Source organism: Aspergillus piperis (assembly GCF_003184755.1).
Source record: "Aspergillus piperis CBS 112811 unplaced genomic scaffold BO85scaffold_6, whole genome shotgun sequence".
Classification (NCBI taxonomy): domain Eukaryota; kingdom Fungi; phylum Ascomycota; class Eurotiomycetes; order Eurotiales; family Aspergillaceae; genus Aspergillus; species Aspergillus piperis.
In genome coordinates, this window is record NW_020291596.1 from 267,892 (window position 1) to 291,329 (window position 23,438).

Here is a 23,438-nt window from a genome sequence, read left to right on the forward strand (position 1 = left end):
CGCATGCCTATTATTAGACTAGATGTTGTTTTTGGTCTCTAACGTGATCATCACCATGGTTCCTCTATACTTGTTACGGACGAACACATCCATATAATGCTATTCAGCCTCATGCTTAGCATTCCATGGTAGTTCTCTATCTGGTTACAATGTCATCATTTGTACCTTATCATGAGCCCATCGATATGAGTTAGACACGCAACTAGGAGGGAATGACTACCTACCAGCTTTTGCTTCTACTAAATCTTTCCATTCGTATCTACATTCCACAGGATATGGCTACTACCATAGAATCTACTTCAGTTACTTCTCAAACGGAAAACGCAAGTATGGCCGCCCAGAAAATCTGCATCCCTGAACTTTTGGAGATGATTCTTCTACAGCTGGACATGCGCAGTTTGCTCGTATCTGCTCAAAGGGTCTGTCGTGCATGGCACACCCTCATCAAAGACTCCAGCTCTCTCCAGACCTTATTGTTCTTCAAACCAGCGACCAATGCGTTCCCGACCGAGCCAAGGGCAAGGGATATGGTCGAGGATAACCCACTGCTTTCCTATATATGGCACGAATTCTGGCGAAAGAAAGCGTCCAATCTCTATTTTCCTCAACTTGATTCACATATAGAGAAAGTGTTCCTCCGAGAAGAAGCAAGCTGGAGACAAATGCTACTCCGGCAGCCGCCAGTTTCGTTAATGGGAGTTTTTGAATACGAGAAGTCTTACAGGGCTCCACGAGGCTCAGCGTGTTGGTTCAAGGAGGAAGACAAGTTTACGAGGTTGGAGTATCTATACTCGGAGATCTCGAGGCTATCCCTAATTCCTGGGCGAGATCTTCGCTCGTTTTATGAGCGCGACCTCATTGATCTGTACGAAAAAAGATTGGGGTATATGCGTGCACGCGTAACTTCCTGTCATCTGCCATCCTGCGCATTTGTGATATATTGTCATGAAATCCTGGGAGTAACTGGAGAGCCTTATGGTCACGGGCCTTTAAATAGTGACCTAGAGCTATGGCTAGGAAACGAGCTTGGAGTTTATGTTGCCTAGAGCATCCGCCGCCATGAATTTATCTGTGATGAGTATAGCCTATAGCCTATAGCTGCTTGGATGTGGGAAGATTGTGCGTATTGCTATAAGGCATGTTTTGATTTGCTAAAGAACTCTATAAGACACGGATGCCACGACATTTTGACAATCACATCTCACGACGTTGGAATGCAAGCTGTAAAGGAGGCAAACTCGTAGTAAAAGTATCCAGTGCTCCCGTTTCAAATGCCTCTCCCGTCTCGCCAGGCGCAAATGAGAAGTTGTACTGCTGGGCTATGGTCGATATGCTGGTCCGCAGACTAATCATGGCCAGGTTCTTCCCGGGACAGATATAAGGGCCTGCTTCCAATGTCAATCTGGGTAAACCACAAGGGAAAACCATCGCTCACCTGTCAGGAAAGGAATGAAGGGGGCACCGTCGGTCTTCATCTCGTGTCTCTTCTCACTCCATCGCTCCGGAATGAATTCCTTAGCCTCCTCGTAGTACCTTTCGTCAGTCTGAATTTGCTGAACAGGCACGAAAACAATGGTGTCTCCTGGAATATGGACTTCATCGACCTGAAGTCCTTCGGCTGGCGTGACACGATAGCCCCCTGTCATAACAGCCGGACGCAGGCGAAGGGTTTCATTGATAATGTCATCAATGAACGAGATATCCTTGACCTTATCATAACTCCAGTCATCTGCTCCGCCCGGCATAGCCTCGTCCAGTTTCCGCTGGAGCTTGGCCAGCACAGATTGATGCCTAGCCAAATAGTACAAGACGGTCGCCAAGGTGGTGGCTGTGGTCTCACTTCCCGCAATAATGACTGCCCGTGAGTCCTCATTCAGGGCCAGGCGAGAAGGAGCAGCAGAAGCACTTTTCTCCACGTATGCTTTGAGAAGCCATGAAACGACATCTTCGGGATAGGAGTTTGCATCCCAAGTCTGTAGGATAGCATTATACGACACAATCATCAGATATCATCATTAGGTTTTCACGATAAGAATTGCATACCTTCTGCTTCCTTTCAATTTCATCAGCACACCACTTGAAAAAGCTTCTGTAGCTAGAAACGGCACCAGGGATACGGCAGAGTATGTAGAGGAACCACGGGACCTGCAATAGAGTAGCACCGGCGGCCATATGGTCATGAACTCCTTTGATCGCTGGATGCTCCACACCGGTGGTCAGGTTATGGAAATCTTTGCCAAACCCGACGTCTCCCATTATATCAAAGCTAAGAAACATTGTCCAAGCCGTCACATCGATAGGTTGGCCCAAGTTCTTTGCTATATGGGCGGCAAGTAGATCAGCCTTGCTTTTGACCCGGGGCTCATATATTCCGAGAGCTGAACGAACGAGATGATGGGATCAGTCATTGGGTTAATGGAGATGATAGAGAGAGAGCTTTATCAAGCTAACATACATTTTACGTTGAAGCCCCGGTCCCACGCCTTTCTTCGCATTCTGTGGTCATCATGATCACGAGTGTGATGCACAGAGCAGTACTTGGGGTTTGTTGAGATATGGGCATACCATGTTGACTTGCTGCATTTAGACTGTGGCCCAAAGAGCAAAGGTATGGCGGACTTTCGCACAATGCAGACCTCACGTGGACCTATAAACGCGGAATACATTACAACCTGGACGAGAAGGTGGATAAGTAACTAGCACAGGATTACCGGTTCGAACAAAATCGCCATATTCGTGATGAAGTCTTGCGATCTCCACATTGTATTGGAGATCTTTGCCTGCCAAGTAGGCATTATAGAAGCGGGATAACTTGGCACCCACTGGACCTGGAAAGTGATGCAGGCGATGGAAGAATAATCGATAGATGCCAATACTGGAGATAAGACCCGTGTTGAACGCGGATGCGATGAGTACCACTCTAAGAAGAGCCTGAGCGACCGAGAATTGCGTCAAGGCTATGTACGCATATGCGGTCAATAGCACCGCGATCACATAGATTGTAAATAGTACGAAGAGATAGTCTTCGACCGGGAAGCTGGTGCGAAAGAGACTGACGTGCGAGAGCAGCCCAAACCCCGCGGCAGAAGCAGCCAGACTGAGCAGATCCGATTCCAACACAGCCCGCATGTCTGCCAACGAGACAATAGATGGAGAGAGTTGCATTGTGCTCATAATCTATTTCTGTATGTTAAAGTGCATGGAGATGTTTCCACTGACATTGAAACAGGGTGGGGCACCTGTTAATAAATGTAGAGGGTAATAAATAAACGTAGAGTGAGCCGTGGATGCGGACGTGCTGGCATGTCTGTTTGCAGCCGATGCTCTGTCATCTGATCGACAAAACTAATGGTTAGGCCCCCAACCCTGTGCCAACTAGCATAAATCCATGCTAATGCTTCGTCCAATCTGTATTGCAGTGATAGAGCTAGTAACTCAAGTCCAGCAATAATATGATCGTACGTAGCCACGCTAGCTGATTGCATGACGCAATACAATATAGTCGTTGATAGCCACGATAAGCATTCGTCAATTCCTAGCATATTAGTACTTGGTATTCTATCTCTTTGATTCAGAAAATAATAGAAGCTAAACATCTACGACGGGACTTAACACTACAAAATAGTTATAGCATACTTCGTAGATGCAATCTTTCATTCTAAGTAAGAATAGATGCTAATACACTCCTCCACTTCTTGGCCCCCAATCATATCGCTGATATATAAGGTTGAGCTTTATACCAATGTGTAGATGTCCTTCTATCTCGTCATCACGACACCGTATTCTTCGGAGAGACCGATGCGCATGCAACGGGCTAAAAGAGAAACGAGGGTGGTCCAAGCATTTCTTCCCCCCTCCACTAAGATTTCTTTCTGATTATTAGCGCCGAGTCTTTTCTAACATAGCCCTTACCGCGCATGCAGACAAAAAGGAGGGTGTAGCTATGCGTCAAGACCCCGTATACCGTAGGGTTTTCATTTCCTTTCCCCAATCTGGCTTGGCCGATTGACACCCATTTTATTCAAAATAGAACATTGCATAGTTTAAAATGATTGCCTTTTCGAAACCCATCCATATAGGATATATTTGTGTAAAGTCTGACCAATCATCGTCGCATTGTCTCGTTTCTTGTATGGGAAGGCTGCAGGACTTATTTACAGCTTCTTTAAACCAGGAATCAGAAACCCGCGATGTAAACGTTCCTTTATCTCTGTGAAATATGACAGTCACCGCTAATTGTCTCTTGATCTCAAGTTGCTCCGATGACTGTTCTTGAACTGTAAGTTCTCCACACCCCCGGCACAGATTCCTCACAGTGAAGCGCCTGCATGGCTGGCATCATCTATTGCGGGCTCGGTCAGGTATAAGAATATGATTTGAATTGAATAGAATAGAATAGGATTGGATAGAGTTGGATTAGAACACAGTCTAATGTGTCGCCAAGCGACCTACAAAGGTGATTTAGGATCTAGATCTCAAGATGATGGTGGTTTGGTGTCAGAGATGGTAGTCGAAGACCACCCACAGGTGATGAAGGATCGGGTGATGCCTGGCTATAGTGGATAAGATCTTAACACATACGTGGCTTAGAATCTCTGGTGACTACTTGTATCTCTTCGTCATCTCTTAATTCTTCCAGTTATTTCTCATCCCATAATAAATCTTCTCTTTAATCTTAAGTCTGAGAAAATGAATAAGAGTTGTTAAATTATTTTTTGCTATGTCTTGTGTTATGTCTCTTTATTATCTCTTATTTCTTAAAGTTATCTCTTATCCCATAACAACCTTCCCTTTACTCTTGAGTCTGGGAGAACGAGTCAGTAAATCTGTCAGCGGGGAGCGGAGTTACTGTGGCAGATAATTGGTCGTCCTGACAAGCTAGCTATGGGCGATTCTTTCCTGCAATATGGTGACTGATGAGATAAGTGTTCCATCAACCATGCTAAGACCGCCTGCTATTCCCCCAGCTGCGTATGTGCTCTATGATCCTTATCCTATATTCTCACTAACTGAGCTAATTAAGATTGGCCTCTGGTCCCGCGAATACTCAAGCTATTCCAGCAGAATAAATAACATGGCCTGTGCACCACCTACCGAGTCTACCCGCTTTTAAGTCAGAGTGAGTATCATTAGTCACGACTGTAACCAGGTATATTGTTGCGAAGCCAGGCTACCTGAAGAATGATTATCAACTGATTTATTAGTAACACAGTCGACCTCTGTGATAACATGTCATTAGAGCCGCAGAAGATCCCAGGTAGGCCCCATGTAGAGTACAATAGAGATTTATACTGATAGTAATTCTCTCTAGTCAGTCACAGCCCGTGGATGATTTGATATTTTTCAATACACTCCCCGACACAGCCGAAGATGGAGTCGTGGTGACTTCAAAGTATCCTTGTCGGGACAATCTCTCTATTTGCCGTGGGATGAACCAGACAGTACAACTTGCCAATTTAGCCCGCTTCATTGGGCCCTCAACTCGAGTTGAGCGAGGTGACTGGTCACTGCATAGTATTAATACAATGCCAACAGGTAGTTGGTTACTCGCGTCCGTTTACCATGGCGACTACTTCACACATGTTAATGTACTCCTTGACGATCTAGCCTCTGACTGCGATCACCCAGGCCATTCTCGGTCAATTTGCTGGGACAAAGGAGCAGCAGATTGTCACCGCGTCCGGATTGAAGCCAACGATTCGCTTTCCTGGTCCCGCCCACGGCAAGAGTCACGCCGCTCTTTTCCCGATATGTTTTTGGCATCATCCGCTCGCTGACAGCCTTCCGACTGGCCGGTAGTAGCAAAGGTATGTTATGCTTCCCCTGCCCGGAGGCTTAGCTCAGGCGCTACCGATTGCGTTGATTGGGGCCTGACACCAACGTGTAAGCTTAACGCGTGCACGAAGTATGGCTCCCTGCAGGCACTTTTGAAAAAAAAACCAATAGATAGGAGATATTAACCCATCTTCAAAGCCTCTACTCCAAAGGTCTAGACCACAGGCCTACTCCAAGCCGTTATCCCCAATTTTTCTTAGTCCCTTCAACTTGCCGACGCTATCTGGCTCTAATTTCAGCAGCGTGTCTTGGCGCTGGACTAAATATTAAAAATATGGGTTGATTGTTTCAGGTTCATATGAAGAAAAGCTTGGATATTTAGGCTTGTCTGCACGGACCTTCCTCAGTTCTTGAGGACACCCAACGTTGTGTGGATTAAGGAAGGTAGACATAAATAGGCAGGTGAGCAAATTTACTTACAAACAGATTTTCTCTAATTATCAATACTATGTAGTCTATGTACTTAGTATGTCTGTATATAAAACCTTCCTAGCCTTTTATTATAAGGGGAAATGAGCCAATTTCCCACAGTGACACAGAGACCACACAGCATTGCGAGGAATGTGAGACCCTGGCTCGTCTAGAGTCAAGCCGTACATGTCTCTATACACAAGCGAGAACGACCTCGAAAAATGAGTAATAGATTATATATGTAAGACCAGTAGAGAAGTTGAAGAAATAGCATGGCGGGATCAGGAGCGTACAAGCAATTGCCCATGGACTCACCTTAGACTGACAGATCCCTATTCATTCAACAGCTGTCGATCAAATATTGGACCGTGAGATTCAATATACTGTTGGTATAATAGGAGTAAGTATTTGTAGAAATTGAACGTACCGGACCGAGAGCTGCACTCCCGCCCCATGGGGCAATTACGCAGGGCATTGACCAAATTTGAATCACAGAAGATGTCCACATGATGGAGCAACAAAATCTGCAAGAGCATGATGGTGGAAATGAAGAAACACGGGAGCAGATGAGAGGTGGACGTTTTCAATCCTTCTTATATACACTGGTAGCTAGGTGGTTGCATAGATATTCTGTGTGAGCTAAACAGATGATATGGAGACCGCGCAACGCTAGCTGAAAGAGGCTAGCTTTGCGCGGTGATCAACGGTATGACATTACTAGCGTATGTTAAAAACCCAATCAACGCTTGTTTCTTATTGACGCTTTGCATGTTTTTGCTTCTCTGGATACAGTGACTTTTTAAAGAGGCATACATAAATATAATCAGGTTCTGGGATTATGCCGGGGTTCAATGATTGCTAGGGTGTATGAAGAATGCAGTAAATGCAAGCTGATGACTATCTGTTAGTTCCAAATACATTCTTATATAAAAATCCACAGCATCATGCCATCAAAAGACAAACTAAACGTTGTCGTCTGACGTGAGATTATAGTCTGACAGCTAACTACTTATAATTCCGCCAACTTGCCCCCAGGAATTGACTACTTGCCAAGAGCTAGTAGATTCAAAAAAATACCAGCAGCATGTCCTCGGTAGGCCTCACCTCGTCGCTCGAAGATTACCTCGCACAAACCTATGACTACCTCATCATCGGTGGGGGAACTGCTGGTCTGGTTGTCGCATCACGGTTGTCTGCAAACCCCGATGTGAAAGTGGGAGTCATTGAGGCAGGGGATGCAGGGTTTGATGATCCAAATATCACCAATCCCGGAAAGGTTTCGGCCATGCTACATAATCCCAAGTATGACTGGATTTACCAAAGCACGCCACAGGTAGGTCTTTCCGACCCTCTACGCTTCGGAGCAGGCTAAAGGCTCCTAGGCGCAGAACCAAAATCGATCCCATCACATTCCCCGAGGTAAAGTGCTCGGAGGATCGAGCGCGATTAACTTCATGGCGTATGGGAGACCTTCCGCGGTCGACCTTGATGACTGGGGCACCATAGCGGGAAACAGCGATTGGTCATGGGCAGGACTAGCTCCGTATTATCGAAAGAGCGAACATCTTGAGTCGGCTGGTTTGACCGGCACTGCATCGGAACTCTGTCCCGTGCAGAAAGAGGCACATGGCACGCAAGGCCCGATTCACACCTCGCTAGGCCCTTGGCAGGCTCCTATTGAAACCCCCCTGCTAGCCGCAATGGACGAGGTGTCGGGGCTGTCCCGGCCCCAGGAGCCATGGAATGGAGAGCACTTGGGCTTTCATCGGTGCCTCTTCACTGTCGATCGAAGCGCTGGCCTCCCACATCGCAGTTACGCGGCCAATGGGTATCTATGGCCAGTGCTGAGTAGACCAAATCTCCATGTCCTGACCAATGCGGTAGTCACCAGGATCCTTCTTGACGACGAGCAGTGTGCTCGTGGGGTTGAATTTGTTCATGTGGGAAATAACTATCAGGTCAGCGTCGCACGCGAGGTTATTCTATCAGCCGGTACTTTCGAAAGTCCCAAGCTGCTAGAGCTGTCAGGTATCGGACACCCTGAACATCTCGCCTCTCTGGGCGTTCCATGCCGGGTTCCTCTTCCAGGTGTCGGGACAAATCTCCAAGAACATCCCGTGTCCGCGGTGGTGTACGAATTAGCAGACGGAGTATTGTCCGTAGATTCCATCCCGCGTGACGAAAGTTTGCTAAAGCAGCACCTGCGACTGCTGCAGGAAGAGCAGTCCGGGGCACTTTCCGGCCCGGTCAGCCTGATGGGGTTCATCCCTTACGGACCCCAGGTCTCAGCTGAGCGGCTTAACGAAACCATCCTCAACGTGCTGCAGCATCATAGCAATGATGCCACCAACGATGCCGAACTAGTGACATTTGAGCACCGACGGCGCCAACGCATTGCCGCGCATTTATTGGACCCCCGGTCGGCGGATATCCAACTGGTGGGATTCCCATCAGCATTTGCTATCGATCGAGTGTATGCCGATTGCAGCAAACTTAGCCCGGGCCCTCCCCCAGGCCGGAACGCATGCTACTCGCTTATGGTCAGCTCCATGTATCCTGTCTCCCGGGGAAGCTCCCACGCACAGTCTCGGGACCCAGAGGCCGCACCAAGAGTGGACCTTGGATTCCTGAAGAACCCCGCCGATGTGGACGTCCTTGCGACGGCTGTCATGGTTGCGGATAACATCTTCCAATCTCCTCGCATGAAGGGGCAGGTCTTGGCCCGTGTGCAGCCGCCACCTGAGGTCAACTTGCAGGATGTAGAGCAGGCGCGAGAATATGTCCTGGATCGGTTGATGAGCTATCATCATGCACTTGGGACATGTGCTTTGGGGTCGGTAGTAGATGAGAAGTTATGTGTCAAGGGTACTCGGGGTCTGCGCGTGGTCGATGCCAGCATTATGCCGGCCCAGGTCAGTCATGCTGTGCTCGGCACAGTATATGCGATTGCAGAGAAGGCTGTCGACCTGATTGAAAGCGCTTACTCTCAATCAAACGGGGTGTAAGCGAGCTTTTGTACAATAATAAATATCTATTCTCTTTTGGAAGAGAATTCGAGAAGGGGATTTGAGATCAACTAGCGAAATAAAAATACTGCACGGCTGCAATCATTGTCAATGAGTATGCTTTGAAGTGCGCAAGATTTATAGATTTCGCCATCCATACCTATCTGCGGCAATAGGGCCCGTTATATTTATGCCTGCTTGTAGACAGGATATAGTAGCATGCCCGCCCAAATCAGAACATGCCCTTCCGCCGTTTCCTAAAAAGGCACTTCAGACCCATACAAGCATAAAGATAGATATAATATTACTTTAAACATAAGCGTGCCTTATCCGATCCCCATATGTTGCCCAATCCAGGCAAGACACTTTAAAGCGTGGCTTTGAGTAGGCAGTGGCACAGCCGAGCAAGTAGAGAGTACAAATAAAGAATGCAACAATAATAGGCCTCAAGCGGAGCCCCCAACTCCTGGAAGACTGTTCATGAATTGGACATGATGGTCTTTGATAATGACAGCCGATTGTGTGCTACTTGGCATTAATATTTCCAGGGTATTTAGTACTTCTTGGAAATACGCCGAGTAGAAAGCGCCGCATAAAATGGAGTATGAAGGGATGTTGATGATCATGCATGTTGAATAAGATCATCCCAAGACTTGATGCAGCCATTATCAACAGATGATAAAGACAAGCAGACTTTGATAATTTGATTGTGGATATGCTCCGCCTCCCATGTCGTAGGTATCAGACAAAGCAAGTACTTTATTCTTTCCTCTTCACTGTCTTTCGGATGACTTTGTTCGGTAACGAACTCTATTGCGATTTTCCCTGATCTGTCTTTCCTGGAGATTAACCAAATGGATGTATAGGCTCCTAGCATTCGAGCTCGACGTATATGCCAGGTGATGTCCCCATCTGGACGAATACCCTCTAGAAAAGGGAAGACCGAATTTACCGACGGCATGGAGAAGGCTGTGGAGACAATTAGGTTCACATTCAATAATCTGCGCATTTACAGGAAAGGGTTGCGGTTGAACTAACCATCAGGTCGGAACCTAACTTTCAGGATTAGTAGTTCCGACGTTTCCTCTTGGAGAGGTTGAAACAGAGCATCCATGATCACTGACTGAGTGGCCTCGGTAGTTTTAACGAGATATTCACGAAGGTCTAGCTTTTCTGCCCTGATCCAAAAGGTAGCTCAGCATTCTGTCAATGAGTCGCCTCGAAAACCTACCGTTCAAATACCAGCCATTCGACCTCGGTCTGTTCGCCCCTTGATATATTCTTCAATGGACGCGGTTGACCACGATTTATTGAGTAGGGCTTGACCGGTGAAAAGGTGTATGAGTGGGAAAAGTCATATAGAACTGTATCAAAAAAATCCATCGGAAGTCTGAAGTGCTCATCTTTAATATCCCCATGGGTGATTCCAAGGCGATGCAACGTCAGAAGTCGGCGAACACGGTCAGTGAAGAGGGAGTCATAGTAATCCACTTCTAAATCACTCAGGGAACCTAGACCTCTCAGCTTATCCCTGAACTCATTCCCATGGCTGTGTTCGTCGCATGCTGCTAGTATTCGTCGTGATGAAAGTTTCGGCCTGATACATTCTAGGGCAATGGCTCGATGTTTAGCGTAGGGACTGCTAAGACACTTTTCGAGATCGGCAATGACACCATGAAACCCAGGAAAGTAGATCCTTTGAGAGCTTGTACATGACGCGTCAATGCGACTGAACACTTTCAGTTCATTGGCAAACCAATCAAGTTCATCCCTAAGCTCCTTGGCCGTCTTAGGGAAACGTGGGGGCCGGCGTCTAAGCTGCATTTCTGCATCATGTTCAGTGTACTCTGGGAACTTCAGTTTGATTAACATTGGACTTTCTGTTGACGATTTCCCACTCCCTGATGTACTCACAATCTTAGCCACATGCTGGCGGTGGAATATCCCTCCACGTCGGACATAAAGCCACAGAACTTGTATTCTGCCAAACTCAGAGTATCGTCCGGTATCTGCGGATCTTCCCAGCATCCATTTTCTCTGCGGGTTGAAGAGTCTGACATCTTGCTTATCTTCATGGCCTGCATTGATCCAATCTGGTAGAGGCCAGTCAGTGAAGAATGTCTCTGTCCACGACTGACCTTGCGTATTGCTCATCCTCGATCAAAAAACTGGTAAGCTAGCTTTATGATCACCTGAAAATTGCAATCAGCCAAATTTTATAGACTGTGTATATCCACTTCAACGAGGGTCCCGTGAAGATTCCTTTGTAAGTTTCAAACACCTAAAGTAGGATTAAAACGATGATACATTGTAGAACGAGACTCAGGGATGTGAGATGGGGTGCGAATTAATTCCTTATATTGTAGATATAAGCATGTTACTGCCAAGATTGTGATTTCTTATAGGAAAGGGTGCCTGCAGCTGCCTATATTATTAGGCAACAGCTTGACCCCTTGCATAGCTTACCAAAGATGCATTTGGCCAAATAAGAAGAAAATTATACGATGGAATAATTCTCCCATTCTATGAGGAGCCAAAGAACCCGCAGAATTGCAAAAAAAGTAGAAGGAGAATATGGCCATTCACTGGCTGCACCTGCCTAATATGGCCATTTGTGTAGTAGTAGTTTCTACAATTGCGGCAGATGTACGAGCCTGTCAATGTAGATGCCCCAGGGTTTTCCTACTTATAATGGTTTACTATTTCTCGTTCAGTCATTGCAGAAGCTACTACAGAAGATTCCTCATTGCTAGTCCTTTACTAGCCCCAGTATAACAAAAGACCTCATGGATAATTGCAGCAAACAATGCAATCGCAATCCACCAAGTGAATACGAGAAGGCAAGGCATTTTTCCGTAACACTATTGCCATTCTTATCTACTTATATCTTCTGTTGGGACATATCTCTCCATCGGCTGATCAGAGAGATGCGGTATATTGTGTTTGTCTAGCAGTCAGCGCGTCGACGTTTGCTCTTTCCTTCCACCAAACCCATCAACTTTCCTACCGGCATGTTGACCAACATCTTCACGTCGTTCTCAGCGACCTCCAACACGCGTCGACTTCGAGTCGTCTGGAGCCCAGGAATGGACGCTACCGGGCTACAAAAAGTAAGAAGCTTCCAAACGCACTCTACACCATAAGTCCCGAAACAATGTCTAACTGCTCCTCATAAACTTCCCACAGGCATAGACTTTGAGTCATCTGGAGCCCAGGATAGACCCCGACTTCAACGAATGCTAGCATACATTGAATCCACAAAGCATATATCAACCACTGCGTTGAATATGGTTCCTGCCCACAGCACTGTAGGATCGTTATGGGATGGTGGTATTGATATGGAAAAGCCAAGTACAGAAAATCTGTACTTCTGGGGACAAGTAAGAACCTTCTAAAGTTAATATACTGAACAAACCTCAAGCGCATTCTGACTGCTTCATCATTTAATAGAGGCACTTCCAGCACACTTGTTCGGCTCCTACATATACCACAACTGGCAAGCGAACGTGGAGGATATCGCGGAAGAATACTCAAACATTGTATCTTCCAAGCCAAACCTCAAACTCCAGATACCGAAAGCTGTTTCCACGGTACGATGGCGGCTTTCGAAATCAATATATGGATTGTACGCCGGGATAGTACAAGAAAGGAAGAAGGAAGCAGCTTCGGGGGTCTCAAGCATAATACAGTCTGAGTACTGTCATTAGAGAATCGAGGAGATCTTCTCCCTTTCTCTGGTTGATCCTGACCGCGACCTCTGGTGAACTGGACCTTACAGTCCTACTCAAACTAGCCGAACTGTCGAAGTGAAGAGGTGGACTGGAGCCTAGAAAGCTCTAGTACGTCGACCAAACTCTTCAATGAGCTCATAGGGGCCAAGCGACGCTGGGGCTTGAGATTGAGCCCGTCAATCTTGCAATGTCATAGAAAAAAGCAAGACAAAGGACAAAAGTCTTAAACATTCGAAACGTGAGGGTGATAATCTGGCAAGACCTATTCATACTACACATCTATAGGGGCAAGATTGACGGGCTCAATCAGGAAGCCCCAAGGGCCTCCAGCGTTGCAAGGCCCCTATGAAGAGATTAGCCGACGTACTGCCCTTCTTTCAAGACAGGGTGGAAGCTCCCTTCCATGTGGGCAATGCCATCTACCTATGAGGCAAGCTGCCTCAGGTTACAGCTGCAAAAGACATCGTCCTCACTATCATCGCAATGAGCAGCTGCCCGGGCAAGAAGGGGTTAGAATGGGAGAAGATCAGGGCGCATTCAGTCAGTAAAGAAGATGGTGTGGAGGTGAAGGAGAGATATGATGTTGGAATTGCGGTTCTGCCAAGTAGGCAAAACGGTATATCGCTGGCTACTTGGAGCAGACGGAGCGACAAATGTCTCATTATTTGATGTCAGGCTGCAGGCACTGCAAAAGCAACCTGATTCCTCTTCCGACTTTTGCAAAGGACAAAGAGGTCGCATGAGGAACTGGAGCATACCCCTTCGCACGGAAGAATTGGTAAGAAATATATGGGGGCAGGCTGAAGGGTGAAATATATTACGAACATTGGGCAACAGTATGACCCCTTGCATAGCCTGGAGATGTCAGCGGGTAGCTTATCAGAGTTGTGTATGAGTACCTCGGATGTAAGTTTATGGTCTGATCAGATAATTAATGTAAACAGTGGGATAATTATATGATGTATTATGTGAAAAATACAGAATTCCGCAGTGGAACAAATCTATGAGGAGACTCATGCTCATTTACCGGTATGATTTTGTCAGACGTTTGCCGAATTATATGGCATAGTTTTAATATCTAATGCAGTGTCTTAACTCATTAATGGTATTCGCTTCCCTGAAGCTCAAGCCCAATTACCGATCATTTTCCGCCCGCGACTCCTCGGCCATACCGATCTTCGCTCGTTTCGAGAGATCAGCTTGTAACGCCTTATCGATGGTTGCATTGATCTCCTTGACCTTTTCCAAAGCAACAGAAGTCTTATCCACAAAGACCATCGCATCCACTGGCGATCCAGAGAACTTGGAGACGAAGCACACATCACCCGCATTGTTGATGCCAATTACGACGTCGGCTTCCGCTGCTTGTTCCTCCTTCCGAGTTGCATCAATAATAACCCGCTTTCCTTCATCAAATGTGTGGAAAGTAACAGACAGCGGCTTATGCGTGATGTTCAATGCGACAGGAACACGCTCATCGAGCCCGTAGACGATCACCTGGCCATCCTTGACTACAGCGTCTTGACGGCGGAAATGCTGCAGTCCGGCCATAATACCAATACAAGCCGCATCAATCAGATTGCCATCGTAGTCGGTAACGTGGACGTCCGCGCGGATGCTCCAGCAGCTGACACCCTTGAGGATACAGAGGGACTCGGTGTCCAGGGCGTTGGAATGGCGAACGACACGGTCGAGGACGTTGGTGACATATGTTTCAAAATCTCCTTGTCTGAAACAAAAACTGTTAGCTGAGATATTGCTTGATCGCGGCTGATGAGGAAGTCATACCGGCCATTGTCCCAAGCGGGAGAGCCCATGGCAGTTAGCTCCATGGCAATCGTGAAAAGACCGTCGAACGGACGATCATCGTGAGGTTTCGTGACTTCAGCTGAGATACGGACAATAAGGCTGCAGCGGAAAGAAGAGTCAATTAGCGTTGTTAAAGCAAGCTGCAATGAGTCTACTCACCTGGTTTTGCCGAGCTGCACCTTCACATGTCCATACTCCTCCCCGAACGACACATTCAGCGGACGCAGCTGATCGAAACCGCGACCGTCCAGTCGCACATCCTCGCGCAGCGCATTGAGGATGAAGTCGCGCTCAGTGACGGAGAGCAAAGCTTCTTTGTTCATGATTGCGGAGGCGGATTTGGCCCCGGCGGGGGGTCACGGCGGACTTTCTGGGAAATTTCCTGCATGCCGCATCGTCATCGAGGCAGCGGGCCAATGTTGTTCCTCGTGGAGCCAATGAGAGAGATTGCTCGCGGGCGGTGAAGTGGCTGACTCATCTTGTGGCCTGAGGTTGCACATGGGCGATCATTATCAGATCTCATCCTCATCGGAGTGCCAACTACCACCAACACACAGTCTAACAGCCGCCACCATGACTACGGGTATGTATCTATACTCATTGGAATAGTGAAGCTGAGTACTAACTACTCGATAGCTCACAGGCCCACGTTCGATCCCGTATGTACCTCGATCATCTACTCAGCGCATGAAGCTCATTGCAACAGGCACAAGGAAAGGAGGCCCTCCGCGGCCCTGCGTACCATCAACGTCTCCTTCCGGCTTACACACACCTTAAGACACGGTAAGTGGTTTGCAGACCGTGTGCGATCATCACTGACATGTCCAAGTCAATTCGGTCAGGGTAGTGAAGTCGAAACTCAACAACGCGATTTGCGCGCCGAGCTGCTCCAAGCGGAAGCTGCTCATTTCGCCAAGAAGAATGGAGTTCCCGTGGACGAGCCCAAAGTCGAGACCGCCACGCCCAAGCGCCAGTTGGAGGGTGGTTCACCTGGTGATGATGCAAAGACAGAGGAAGAAGATCCAGAAGCCAAACGACGACGAATACTAGAGGAGACTCGAGATATAGATGCAGATTCTGACGAGTCGGAAGAGGATAGCAGCGAGGATGAAAGGTCAGACTTGCGGATATCTTAGGTTCGCGCGATAGTGCTGACAGGATGCAGTGACGATGAAGAGGACGAGGCCGCCGAATTGATGCGCGAGCTGGAGAAGATCAAGAAAGAGAGGCTTGAGCAGAAAGAGAAAGAGGTTTGTGCAGAAGATTTGGACTTAGGATGAGTTACTGATAGCTGTCAGGAACGCGAGCGTGCTGCACAAGAAGAGGAGCAACGCGAGGTTGATATTGCTCGAGGCAACCCGCTGCTTAACCCCCAAGACTTCAATGTAAAGCGCAGGTGGGACGACGATGTGGTGTTTAAGAACCAGGCCCGTGGTACAGAAGATAGGAGGGGCAAGGAGTTTGTCAACGTAAGTCTTGCCTTGTATTATGTATGATTCTATGATACTAATTTAGCATGCAGGATCTGTTGCGATCGGACTTCCACAAGAGATTTATGGTGAGTTGTACGCCTGGAATAGCGATGAATCTACTAACTCGTGTAGTCGAAATACGTCCGCTAAGCTCGTGCCCGAAAAACACACGCACTCATTGCAGCAGTCAATCCGACGACGCTTGTCTATCCTAGAGTCGTCAATCGATCCCATCCATACAGATCCAGCATCGTGGTAGAAACAACACCCATGTTAGCACGCGAATAGAGAAGCAGCACAAGCATATGCTTCCTAATCCAGCACAGGAAGAAAGCGCGACGACAAGCGAAAGAGTGAATGGGTGATCTCACACATGGCGCTACTATAATTCTTCTCATAGTGTATACCCACATCTCAATCAAACCGATTATCCATATAGCCCAATATAGTTTAGTACCTGAGTAGTCTCCTATCATATCAACCTGATAGACACCGTACTGCCGGCAGTACCCACACCGCTCCCGATCTACTTGCACCGCAGCATCCATCTTCATCACAGTGATCCTATCCCATCTTTTCACACAAACAGGAACCACTAGCTTCATATCAGAAATGGATTCTCAACCGTCATCGAAAGCGCTTCACTGTAAGCCAAATATTAAATGTCCATCCCCCCGTCGCACAGCTAACAACCATCATCCGTCGCAGATCGCATCAACACCAACATCTCGCAATTACTCCAACGATTCGAGAACATCATGGCCACAGCAACTGTTAGCTCACCTGTCCTCCTCCTATCCACAAAGGCGAATAACAATTAACCCTAAACCTTCAGACCGAAAGCACCAGCCACACCTCCACCGCCGTCGAGACATACCAGCTCGACGTGGAGTCCACAGCATTAGTACGTCCAACCAATCTTACACAAACCATGTACAAAGCTTACAGAGATAAATCTGGAATAGGTCCGCGCCGCAGAAGACATCCTCGCCCTAACCCGAACAATGAAAGAAACCTGGCTATTCGGGAAACTCGACACACTAGGCGAAGACGAAGCGGACGTGAAACGGCGCGAGGAATTAGAGATGAATGCGGAGGCGATTCAAAAGGCTATTGAAGATGGGGGGTTTTTGAAGGCTGCTAAGTGAGGAGCAGCTCTGCTTTGGGTATATTGTATTATGTTGTGTTGTGTGTGTGCATGGCGTATACCGGGTCAATTATTGCATGGAGTTGGTGGATAAATGGCGTTAGTTTTTCACGGTTGATAGAGTTGTGAATTAGGTAGTTGTGTATATACCATCATCATTATCATCATCATCATCATCATCATCATCATCATCATCATCATTATCATTATATTTGTAAATATACACTGTTTTACTAACTGTATAAATATCTGTGTGGTAGATAATAGGCTAAAGCACGTGGTTTACCACCACCACCACCACCCCAGCGGGGAATATCGTTGATCGCGAACCGTTCTGATAAAAGCTTCCCTATCAAATTTCCCCCCACCGCGTCCCTCCCTCCCTCACTACCAACAACCAGGCCTCATACAACACATACCTACCTACCACCATCACCACCACCACCACCACAATTCTTCTCAAAAGAATAACTACCAAAATGCCTCCCACACCCCGCCCCTTAACCCTCATCGTCGCTACCACCCCCATCCCAACCCCAACCCCAACTCCCACCCCCACCTCCACCACCGAGAGCAGCAGCAGCAGCACCCCAATCCGCCTGGGAATCGGCCACTCGGGCACGCTCCCCTGGCCACGAATCAAAACCGACATGTCATTCTTCGCGCGGGTGACCTCCCGCCCGCCAGTCCCCGGAACCACCAACGCGATAATAATGGGGCGGAAGACGTACGATTCCGTGCCGGCGCATCTGCGGCCGCTAGCGAAGCGCATTAGCACTATCATTACGCGGGATGTGGAGGGGTTGAAACCTAGGGTGGCGAGGGAGGTTGAGGATCGGAAAGCTAAGTTGGCTGCGTCTGCTGCTGCATCTACATCTGGGGGTAATGGTAATGCTGTGCAGCCAGCGACAGACGCGATCGTGTGCGGGGGATTGGATGAGGCGCTGCAGGAGCTGGAGACGAGGTATGGAGATGAAGGGAAACTAGGCAAGGTGTTTGTGATTGGTGGGGCGGAGATATATGGGGCTGTTTTGGCTGCTGCGAAAGGAGGAGGGCCGGTGAGGATTGTGATGACGAATGTGGAGAAGAAGGGGTATGCGGAGGGAGATCGGGGGGAGGTGTTTGAGTGTGATACGTTTTTTCCGGTGGATGAGGAGTTGTTTGGGGAGAAGGAGGGGTGGAGGAGGGTTACGCCGGAGGAGGTTACGGAGTGGGTTGGGGAGGAGGTTACGGGGAGGTGGATTGAGGAGGGGGATGTTAGGGTGCAGATGGTGGGGTATGAACGTCAATAGTATGTATACTATTGAGAATAGTAGTGGTGGGTAGAGCTATGTGCGCGGGCGTACTCGGTGTCTATCATGGTGGAAGTTGATATACTTCTGGCAGAGTCTATGTATACGGCAGATATGTACAGTCTAGATAACAACTAGCCGCCCTAATAATGCTGGTACAAATCACATGCTCTCGCTGAAATAACAAATCAAAACCCAAATCAGAGGCAAACAAACCAACTCCTTGCTAATATACAAGCACATGGAGTATGCACATTGCTGGATGCAGCTGTCAAATACTTGTCAATAATCGCTGAACGATGTCGTAATGAAAACACTGCAACGCTGAACGCTGATAATCACATCACTCATTCTCTTTCATATACTTCACAAAGGCTTTCTTATGTACTAAGCCGGCATACTGTCCATCATGCGACACGCACAGATAGCGCAGACCAAGCTTGGCAAAGCATTGATACACGAGGTCGATAGGCGAATGGATGTCAAGGGCAAGGGGGGACTGCAGATGTCAGATTTGTAAACGTAAAAGGAATGGAGCTACATACCGGATCAATGTATTGTCCAAAGTCGACGCGGCCGGTTTCGGCTTCATCCTCGCTGTCAGAAACAGCCGAAGAGCCGTCGAGACTCATCAGGCAGAGGGTGTTCTCCTCGTCCGCGAGGTTGTCCAGTGCGTACTCCAGCTCAGGGGCGGGGATTAAACCGGTGAGGACACCATGGCGCAGGATCGGAAGACCGCCGTCGAGTTCGCCCGCCATCAACAGGTTCTGAAGTTTCGAACGTAGCTCGCGTGCCGGCACAAAGGACGAGCCCGAAATGTCAATGATACGACTTGAGCGAACCGGCCGAACGAGATCCCCTAGCTGTGCATCCGACGTCGGTTGGTGCTTACTGTCCAGGAACGGGTAAGAATTCATGTCCGTCAACATATCCTGTTCAAATTAGTCCACATCTTTCCACAAAGCATTCGCGTTACTTACGTAGATGCTGCGAGGTTCGATAGCGTCAGCAGTCCACTTGGCACACAAGACAGCCACGGAGAATGGCAGCACGTGGTCCAAACTTCCCGTGAGCTCAAAGAGAATGACAGCGAGTGTAACAGACAGGCGTGTTACTCCACACATGGTTGCACCTGCTGCAACCATGGCGTACACACCGGGCGTCACGCAGGATTCCATGCCGGCGGTGGCGGGACACGACGATCCAAACAGAAAAGAGGTGGGATATTTCAGTACCAAGTACTGTGCTGCATGTCCAACAATGCGGCCCAGAAGACCACCAACAACCATGGAAGGGACGTAGATACCACACGGCACCTTGATTCCGAACGTCACCACCGTGAGGAGACTCTTGATGACAAACGCAACAAGCAAATATCGAATAATTTCTCCGATCCCCTCCTCCGGCGGACACAGACCAGTCGGCGATGAGGACTCGTGATCACAAGGGCTAGCCAACTCAAACATAAGCTCGGAGACGGGCAGCTTGGTGTAACGATTCCAAAAGCTAACCAATCCGGTCAAAACAGCAACAAGCACGACCTCGATCATTGGCCAACGCTTGATAAACCAAATTCTCCGGAAAGACCGCGCCCAGAGGTTCGAGGCCTTGATGAACAGAGCACCTAGCGCTCCACCGAGGACACCTAGGAGGATAAAGATTGCCATTTCAAACATCTCCCAGTCGCCCAGATAGCGGACCTGGAACAAGACAATCTTGCCTGTGCCGTAAGGATTGAGGAACTTCAAGGAGAGAGCTGCTGCGATGCAGCAGAAAAACGTTCGGAACAAAGTCTTCGGAGGGAAATAGTAGCTAACTTCCTCTAAACTGAAAAGAACACCACCGATCGGGGCACCGAATGCTACCGCCACACCACCTGCAGCACTTGCGCTCAAAACCTCACGTCTCTTGCCATCGTTGTGGTTATACTTGGCAAAAATGCGACAGCAAATATTGCCCACACATGTCGCGATGTGCACGTATGGTCCTTCTTTGCCCAAGCTGAGGCCGGACGAAACGCTGAACACCAGCGCAAGGGTTTTGATCAAGAGAGTCTTGAAGCCAAGGTATCCATGCAGAACGAAGCCGCTGTTAATGACCTTGACCTCAGCCACTCCACTACCTGCCGCAGGATAGTAAACCATGGCAGGACGCGTGGGGATGGCGGAACTAAGCGCCTGCTGGCTGGAAGCAGATCCGGGCGAATTACTATTTGCATTGTTTCCTTTTGTACTCCGTGACGACGCCGCCCCCAGGTTTTCATCCAAAGTTGTTAGCGACACCGAGGATGGTACCACGGTCTTTGTGAACAGCGTCAAGAGGCACGAAATGACAGAAAGAAGCACCACCCAGAAGATGAACATGCCGTAGTTGACCCAGTAATTATCCGGTCCTGAGGGATTGTAGATCTGGGACCAGGACCGCCACGCCGGGCAATTCGAGCCTCCTGTACAGCAGCTCTGACGGCTGTGGAACCAGTGTGTAGTACAAAAGCCTTCCTTCACGTCAAAGATGAATTCCTCAGTCACGTCTACCGAATAAGCTATCGCGGCCGTGATACAGCCAATCAATGCGACCAGGACCCAGCCCTGGGAGCCATCGAGCCATGCCAGCAGACGACCGCGAATATCCTTGCGCTTGCGCAGCTCCCGAAGCCGAGCCCCGTCTATGATACTGTCATGAACCCAGTCAGTGGAGGTGAACTGGTCATACCAGCTCCGCTCATCCATGAATGAAGCCGTCAGGCCATCTTTGACGGAAGCAGCCAAGCTTTCCGCCTGCTCCGCATCGATACTGCCGCGTCGACTAAATCGGATCGCCTGGGAGTTGGCGCGGCTATGGTGTCGCGACCGGCGAATGCTTCCCGTCATTAGGGTGTGTCTAAAGTTGAAATCGGGCCCCGTATTTCCAGAAAGATTGGTATATGAACGTCGTGGCATACCCCGCCGGGTTTCGTTGCCCTTCGGTAGAAGACTGGTGGTTTCGCCTACTTCCATACTCGGATCCGAAGGTTCATGGGGGGTTTGGACTTCAGAGAGAAGGCTATGGGTTCGTCGAACGGCAGATGGCGAGGGGGGAGCTGTTCGCGAGGCAGTCCTGCGGGCGTCCGATCCGCCGGAGGGAAGCTCGGCTTCCGGGAGAGCGCCTTGCAGATTAGGAGGGATTGAACGAGGCATTTTTGGAAGACTAGGGAAGCAAGAGCTGCTTCGGACTTAATATATGCGGCCTGGAGATAGTTCAAGTCAGCCCAGGCAGTCCGGGGTCTGCCAGATGCAAACCAGCAGCAGCAGGGACGGAGAGATAAGAACAACCCTCAGCAGCGGACATATCCAACAACATTTAAGCCCGAGAAGAGGCCGAGAAAACGAACAGTGGGGACTCCGACTAGTTCGGTGGTTCTCCAGCGCGCGCGCGGTAGATGGCGGTGAAGTTGCCGAAGTGAAGAAACTAAGAGAGACGGGAGAGACAAATAAACACGGCAGTCGCAAGGTTAGTTAGTTAGTTACGGGGGTGAGTGAGGCTGTTGAGGAAGCACACAATGACAGAAAAGAAAGAGCTTAGCGAGAAGTGAAAGAGATGACACAATTAAGAGGGGCAGGCAATAATAGTTGTTAGAATAATAATAATAATAATAATACCGCCTCAAAAAGGAGAGGTTTCAGTGGAAAAGGGAAAAATAAATGCAGGAGGCAGCGATGGGCACGACATCCGAGGAGGTCATGGCCACCAAAGCAGATAAACGGGGCTAAAGGCGCATCATCTGACGATCGGAGTCCGGGTGGTCCCCTTGACTTCTTGTCTTGGTTGGTCACCACGCCCTAATCATTCCCCATCCACTTCCCAAGAGAGGAGGTGTTTTCATGTCTCTCCTTTGAAACCTTGTTGCTTTTAACTCTTCCCACCTTCCACACCCCCTCCTTTCGTGAACTTCCCTGCCACATATTAGCAGATGATGAAGGGAGTGGAGGGGGAAAAAGACAGCATGACAAACGGTCAGATAAATAAAGAATCCTGGGGGACCCGATCCATGGCACGTGCATTGTCACGATAATGGCGGCCGTGTAACATGCCAATGATGCCATTCATTCCCCACTCTCGCCTAATTATTATCATCTCCAAGCTTAGTACGTAGTTTAGCTGCTGCTGCACCCCGGATGTCCGCCGCTCTTAACGCCTTAACTGCCTGTCCATTATACCCTGGGACGCGAGGCATGACCCCTCCATGAGGCACCCTTTACCACGGCTGAACCCGGTTTAGAAAATGAGGCGTGAGCTGGCCCTTGACTGCACTACTTTATTTCTACGGGCGCCTGATTACTGCAATTGGTTAGGATGATCTCCGTGTCAAAAGATCAACACGATAGTTGAGGCGACATTGACGATGTCTGTGTCCTAAGATGGAGTCATAAACGACGTTCTTATCATGGCCGCGTTGTACTTACTGTAGTAATTGTGCACCACTCGACTCTTCAGAGGGTGGATATATACAATCCACCTCCACCGATCATGGTGTCACAGCGTCATCTTCACCACTGTCACTCACAAAAGGAATAATGTCTTTAATCCATGACAGCACCCGCTCAAAGGGTCTTTTTAGTCCGAACAGATAATTTGTTTTTTGCCGCTTCCCCGCATGATAAAGCAATATTGAACTCTATACCAGTTACAGTATACCTCTCTACTCGGTCGATGCAGGCTACCATGGCTCCACTCCCGTGCATGCATGGCAATGTATA

At 48.5% G+C, this 23,438-nt stretch overlaps 10 protein-coding genes across 10 annotated transcripts; 6 read left to right on the top strand and 4 right to left on the bottom strand.

The window, feature by feature from the left end:
• Positions 1-329: 329 nt before the first annotated feature.
• Positions 330-1,046, top strand: BO85DRAFT_486581 (F-box protein; the record flags this gene model as incomplete). The annotated part of the gene is made up of 1 exon (XM_025663398.1): positions 330-1,046. The coding sequence occupies one exon, from the start codon at positions 330-332 to the stop codon at positions 1,044-1,046; it is 717 nt and encodes a 238-aa protein (XP_025516887.1).
• A 74-nt stretch (positions 1,047-1,120) lies between these two features.
• Positions 1,121-3,277, bottom strand: BO85DRAFT_447960 (cytochrome P450). Its single transcript, XM_025659821.1, has 5 exons — positions 2,712-3,277; positions 2,456-2,647; positions 2,044-2,378; positions 1,436-1,973; positions 1,121-1,385 (listed from the first exon to the last, which is right to left on the bottom strand). The coding sequence occupies exons 1-5, from the start codon at positions 3,127-3,129 to the stop codon at positions 1,195-1,197; spliced, it is 1,674 nt and encodes a 557-aa protein (XP_025516888.1). The 5' UTR covers positions 3,130-3,277; the 3' UTR covers positions 1,121-1,194.
• A 4,053-nt stretch (positions 3,278-7,330) lies between these two features.
• On the top strand, positions 7,331-9,345 carry BO85DRAFT_394315 (GMC family oxidoreductase; the record flags this gene model as incomplete). Its single annotated transcript, XM_025656918.1, has 2 exons — positions 7,331-7,579; positions 7,629-9,345. 2 exons carry the CDS (start codon positions 7,331-7,333, stop codon positions 9,249-9,251), a joined length of 1,872 nt encoding a protein of 623 aa, XP_025516889.1. The 3' UTR covers positions 9,252-9,345.
• A 229-nt stretch (positions 9,346-9,574) lies between these two features.
• Positions 9,575-11,586, bottom strand: BO85DRAFT_394318 (uncharacterized protein). The gene is made up of 4 exons (XM_025656919.1): positions 11,166-11,586; positions 10,483-11,105; positions 10,290-10,429; positions 9,575-10,220 (listed from the first exon to the last, which is right to left on the bottom strand). Exons 1-4 carry the CDS (start codon positions 11,403-11,405, stop codon positions 9,874-9,876), a joined length of 1,350 nt encoding a protein of 449 aa, XP_025516890.1. The 5' UTR covers positions 11,406-11,586; the 3' UTR covers positions 9,575-9,873.
• A 952-nt stretch (positions 11,587-12,538) lies between these two features.
• Positions 12,539-14,017, top strand: BO85DRAFT_437064 (uncharacterized protein; the record flags this gene model as incomplete). The annotated part of the gene is made up of 7 exons (XM_025658606.1): positions 12,539-12,631; positions 12,673-12,841; positions 13,268-13,387; positions 13,434-13,598; positions 13,630-13,760; positions 13,820-13,888; positions 13,964-14,017. 7 exons carry the CDS (start codon positions 12,539-12,541, stop codon positions 14,015-14,017), a joined length of 801 nt encoding a protein of 266 aa, XP_025516891.1.
• Positions 13,969-15,181, bottom strand: BO85DRAFT_394321 (exosome non-catalytic core subunit RRP45). The gene is made up of 3 exons (XM_025656920.1): positions 14,951-15,181; positions 14,771-14,890; positions 13,969-14,711 (listed from the first exon to the last, which is right to left on the bottom strand). The coding sequence occupies exons 1-3, from the start codon at positions 15,112-15,114 to the stop codon at positions 14,117-14,119; spliced, it is 879 nt and encodes a 292-aa protein (XP_025516892.1). The 5' UTR covers positions 15,115-15,181; the 3' UTR covers positions 13,969-14,116.
• Positions 15,182-15,326: 145 nt separating this feature from the next.
• Positions 15,327-16,701, top strand: BO85DRAFT_447963 (spliceosome-associated CWC15 family protein). Its single transcript, XM_025659822.1, has 8 exons — positions 15,327-15,374; positions 15,428-15,450; positions 15,498-15,574; positions 15,621-15,905; positions 15,957-16,041; positions 16,090-16,260; positions 16,314-16,349; positions 16,396-16,701. Exons 1-8 carry the CDS (start codon positions 15,365-15,367, stop codon positions 16,411-16,413), a joined length of 705 nt encoding a protein of 234 aa, XP_025516893.1. The 5' UTR covers positions 15,327-15,364; the 3' UTR covers positions 16,414-16,701.
• A 133-nt stretch (positions 16,702-16,834) lies between these two features.
• On the top strand, positions 16,835-17,604 carry BO85DRAFT_447964 (RNA polymerase II mediator complex head subunit MED22). Its single transcript, XM_025659823.1, has 4 exons — positions 16,835-16,909; positions 16,972-17,036; positions 17,099-17,167; positions 17,229-17,604. The coding sequence occupies exons 1-4, from the start codon at positions 16,876-16,878 to the stop codon at positions 17,409-17,411; spliced, it is 351 nt and encodes a 116-aa protein (XP_025516894.1). The 5' UTR covers positions 16,835-16,875; the 3' UTR covers positions 17,412-17,604.
• Positions 17,605-17,774: 170 nt separating this feature from the next.
• On the top strand, positions 17,775-18,947 carry BO85DRAFT_447965 (dihydrofolate reductase). The gene has a single exon (XM_025659824.1). It carries the CDS (start codon positions 17,890-17,892, stop codon positions 18,700-18,702), a length of 813 nt encoding a protein of 270 aa, XP_025516895.1. The 5' UTR covers positions 17,775-17,889; the 3' UTR covers positions 18,703-18,947.
• Positions 18,722-22,199, bottom strand: BO85DRAFT_259192 (chloride channel protein). The gene is made up of 3 exons (XM_025655011.1): positions 19,683-22,199; positions 19,248-19,634; positions 18,722-19,201 (listed from the first exon to the last, which is right to left on the bottom strand). The coding sequence occupies exons 1-3, from the start codon at positions 21,876-21,878 to the stop codon at positions 19,046-19,048; spliced, it is 2,739 nt and encodes a 912-aa protein (XP_025516896.1). The 5' UTR covers positions 21,879-22,199; the 3' UTR covers positions 18,722-19,045.
• Between the last annotated feature and the right edge of the window lie 1,239 nt (positions 22,200-23,438).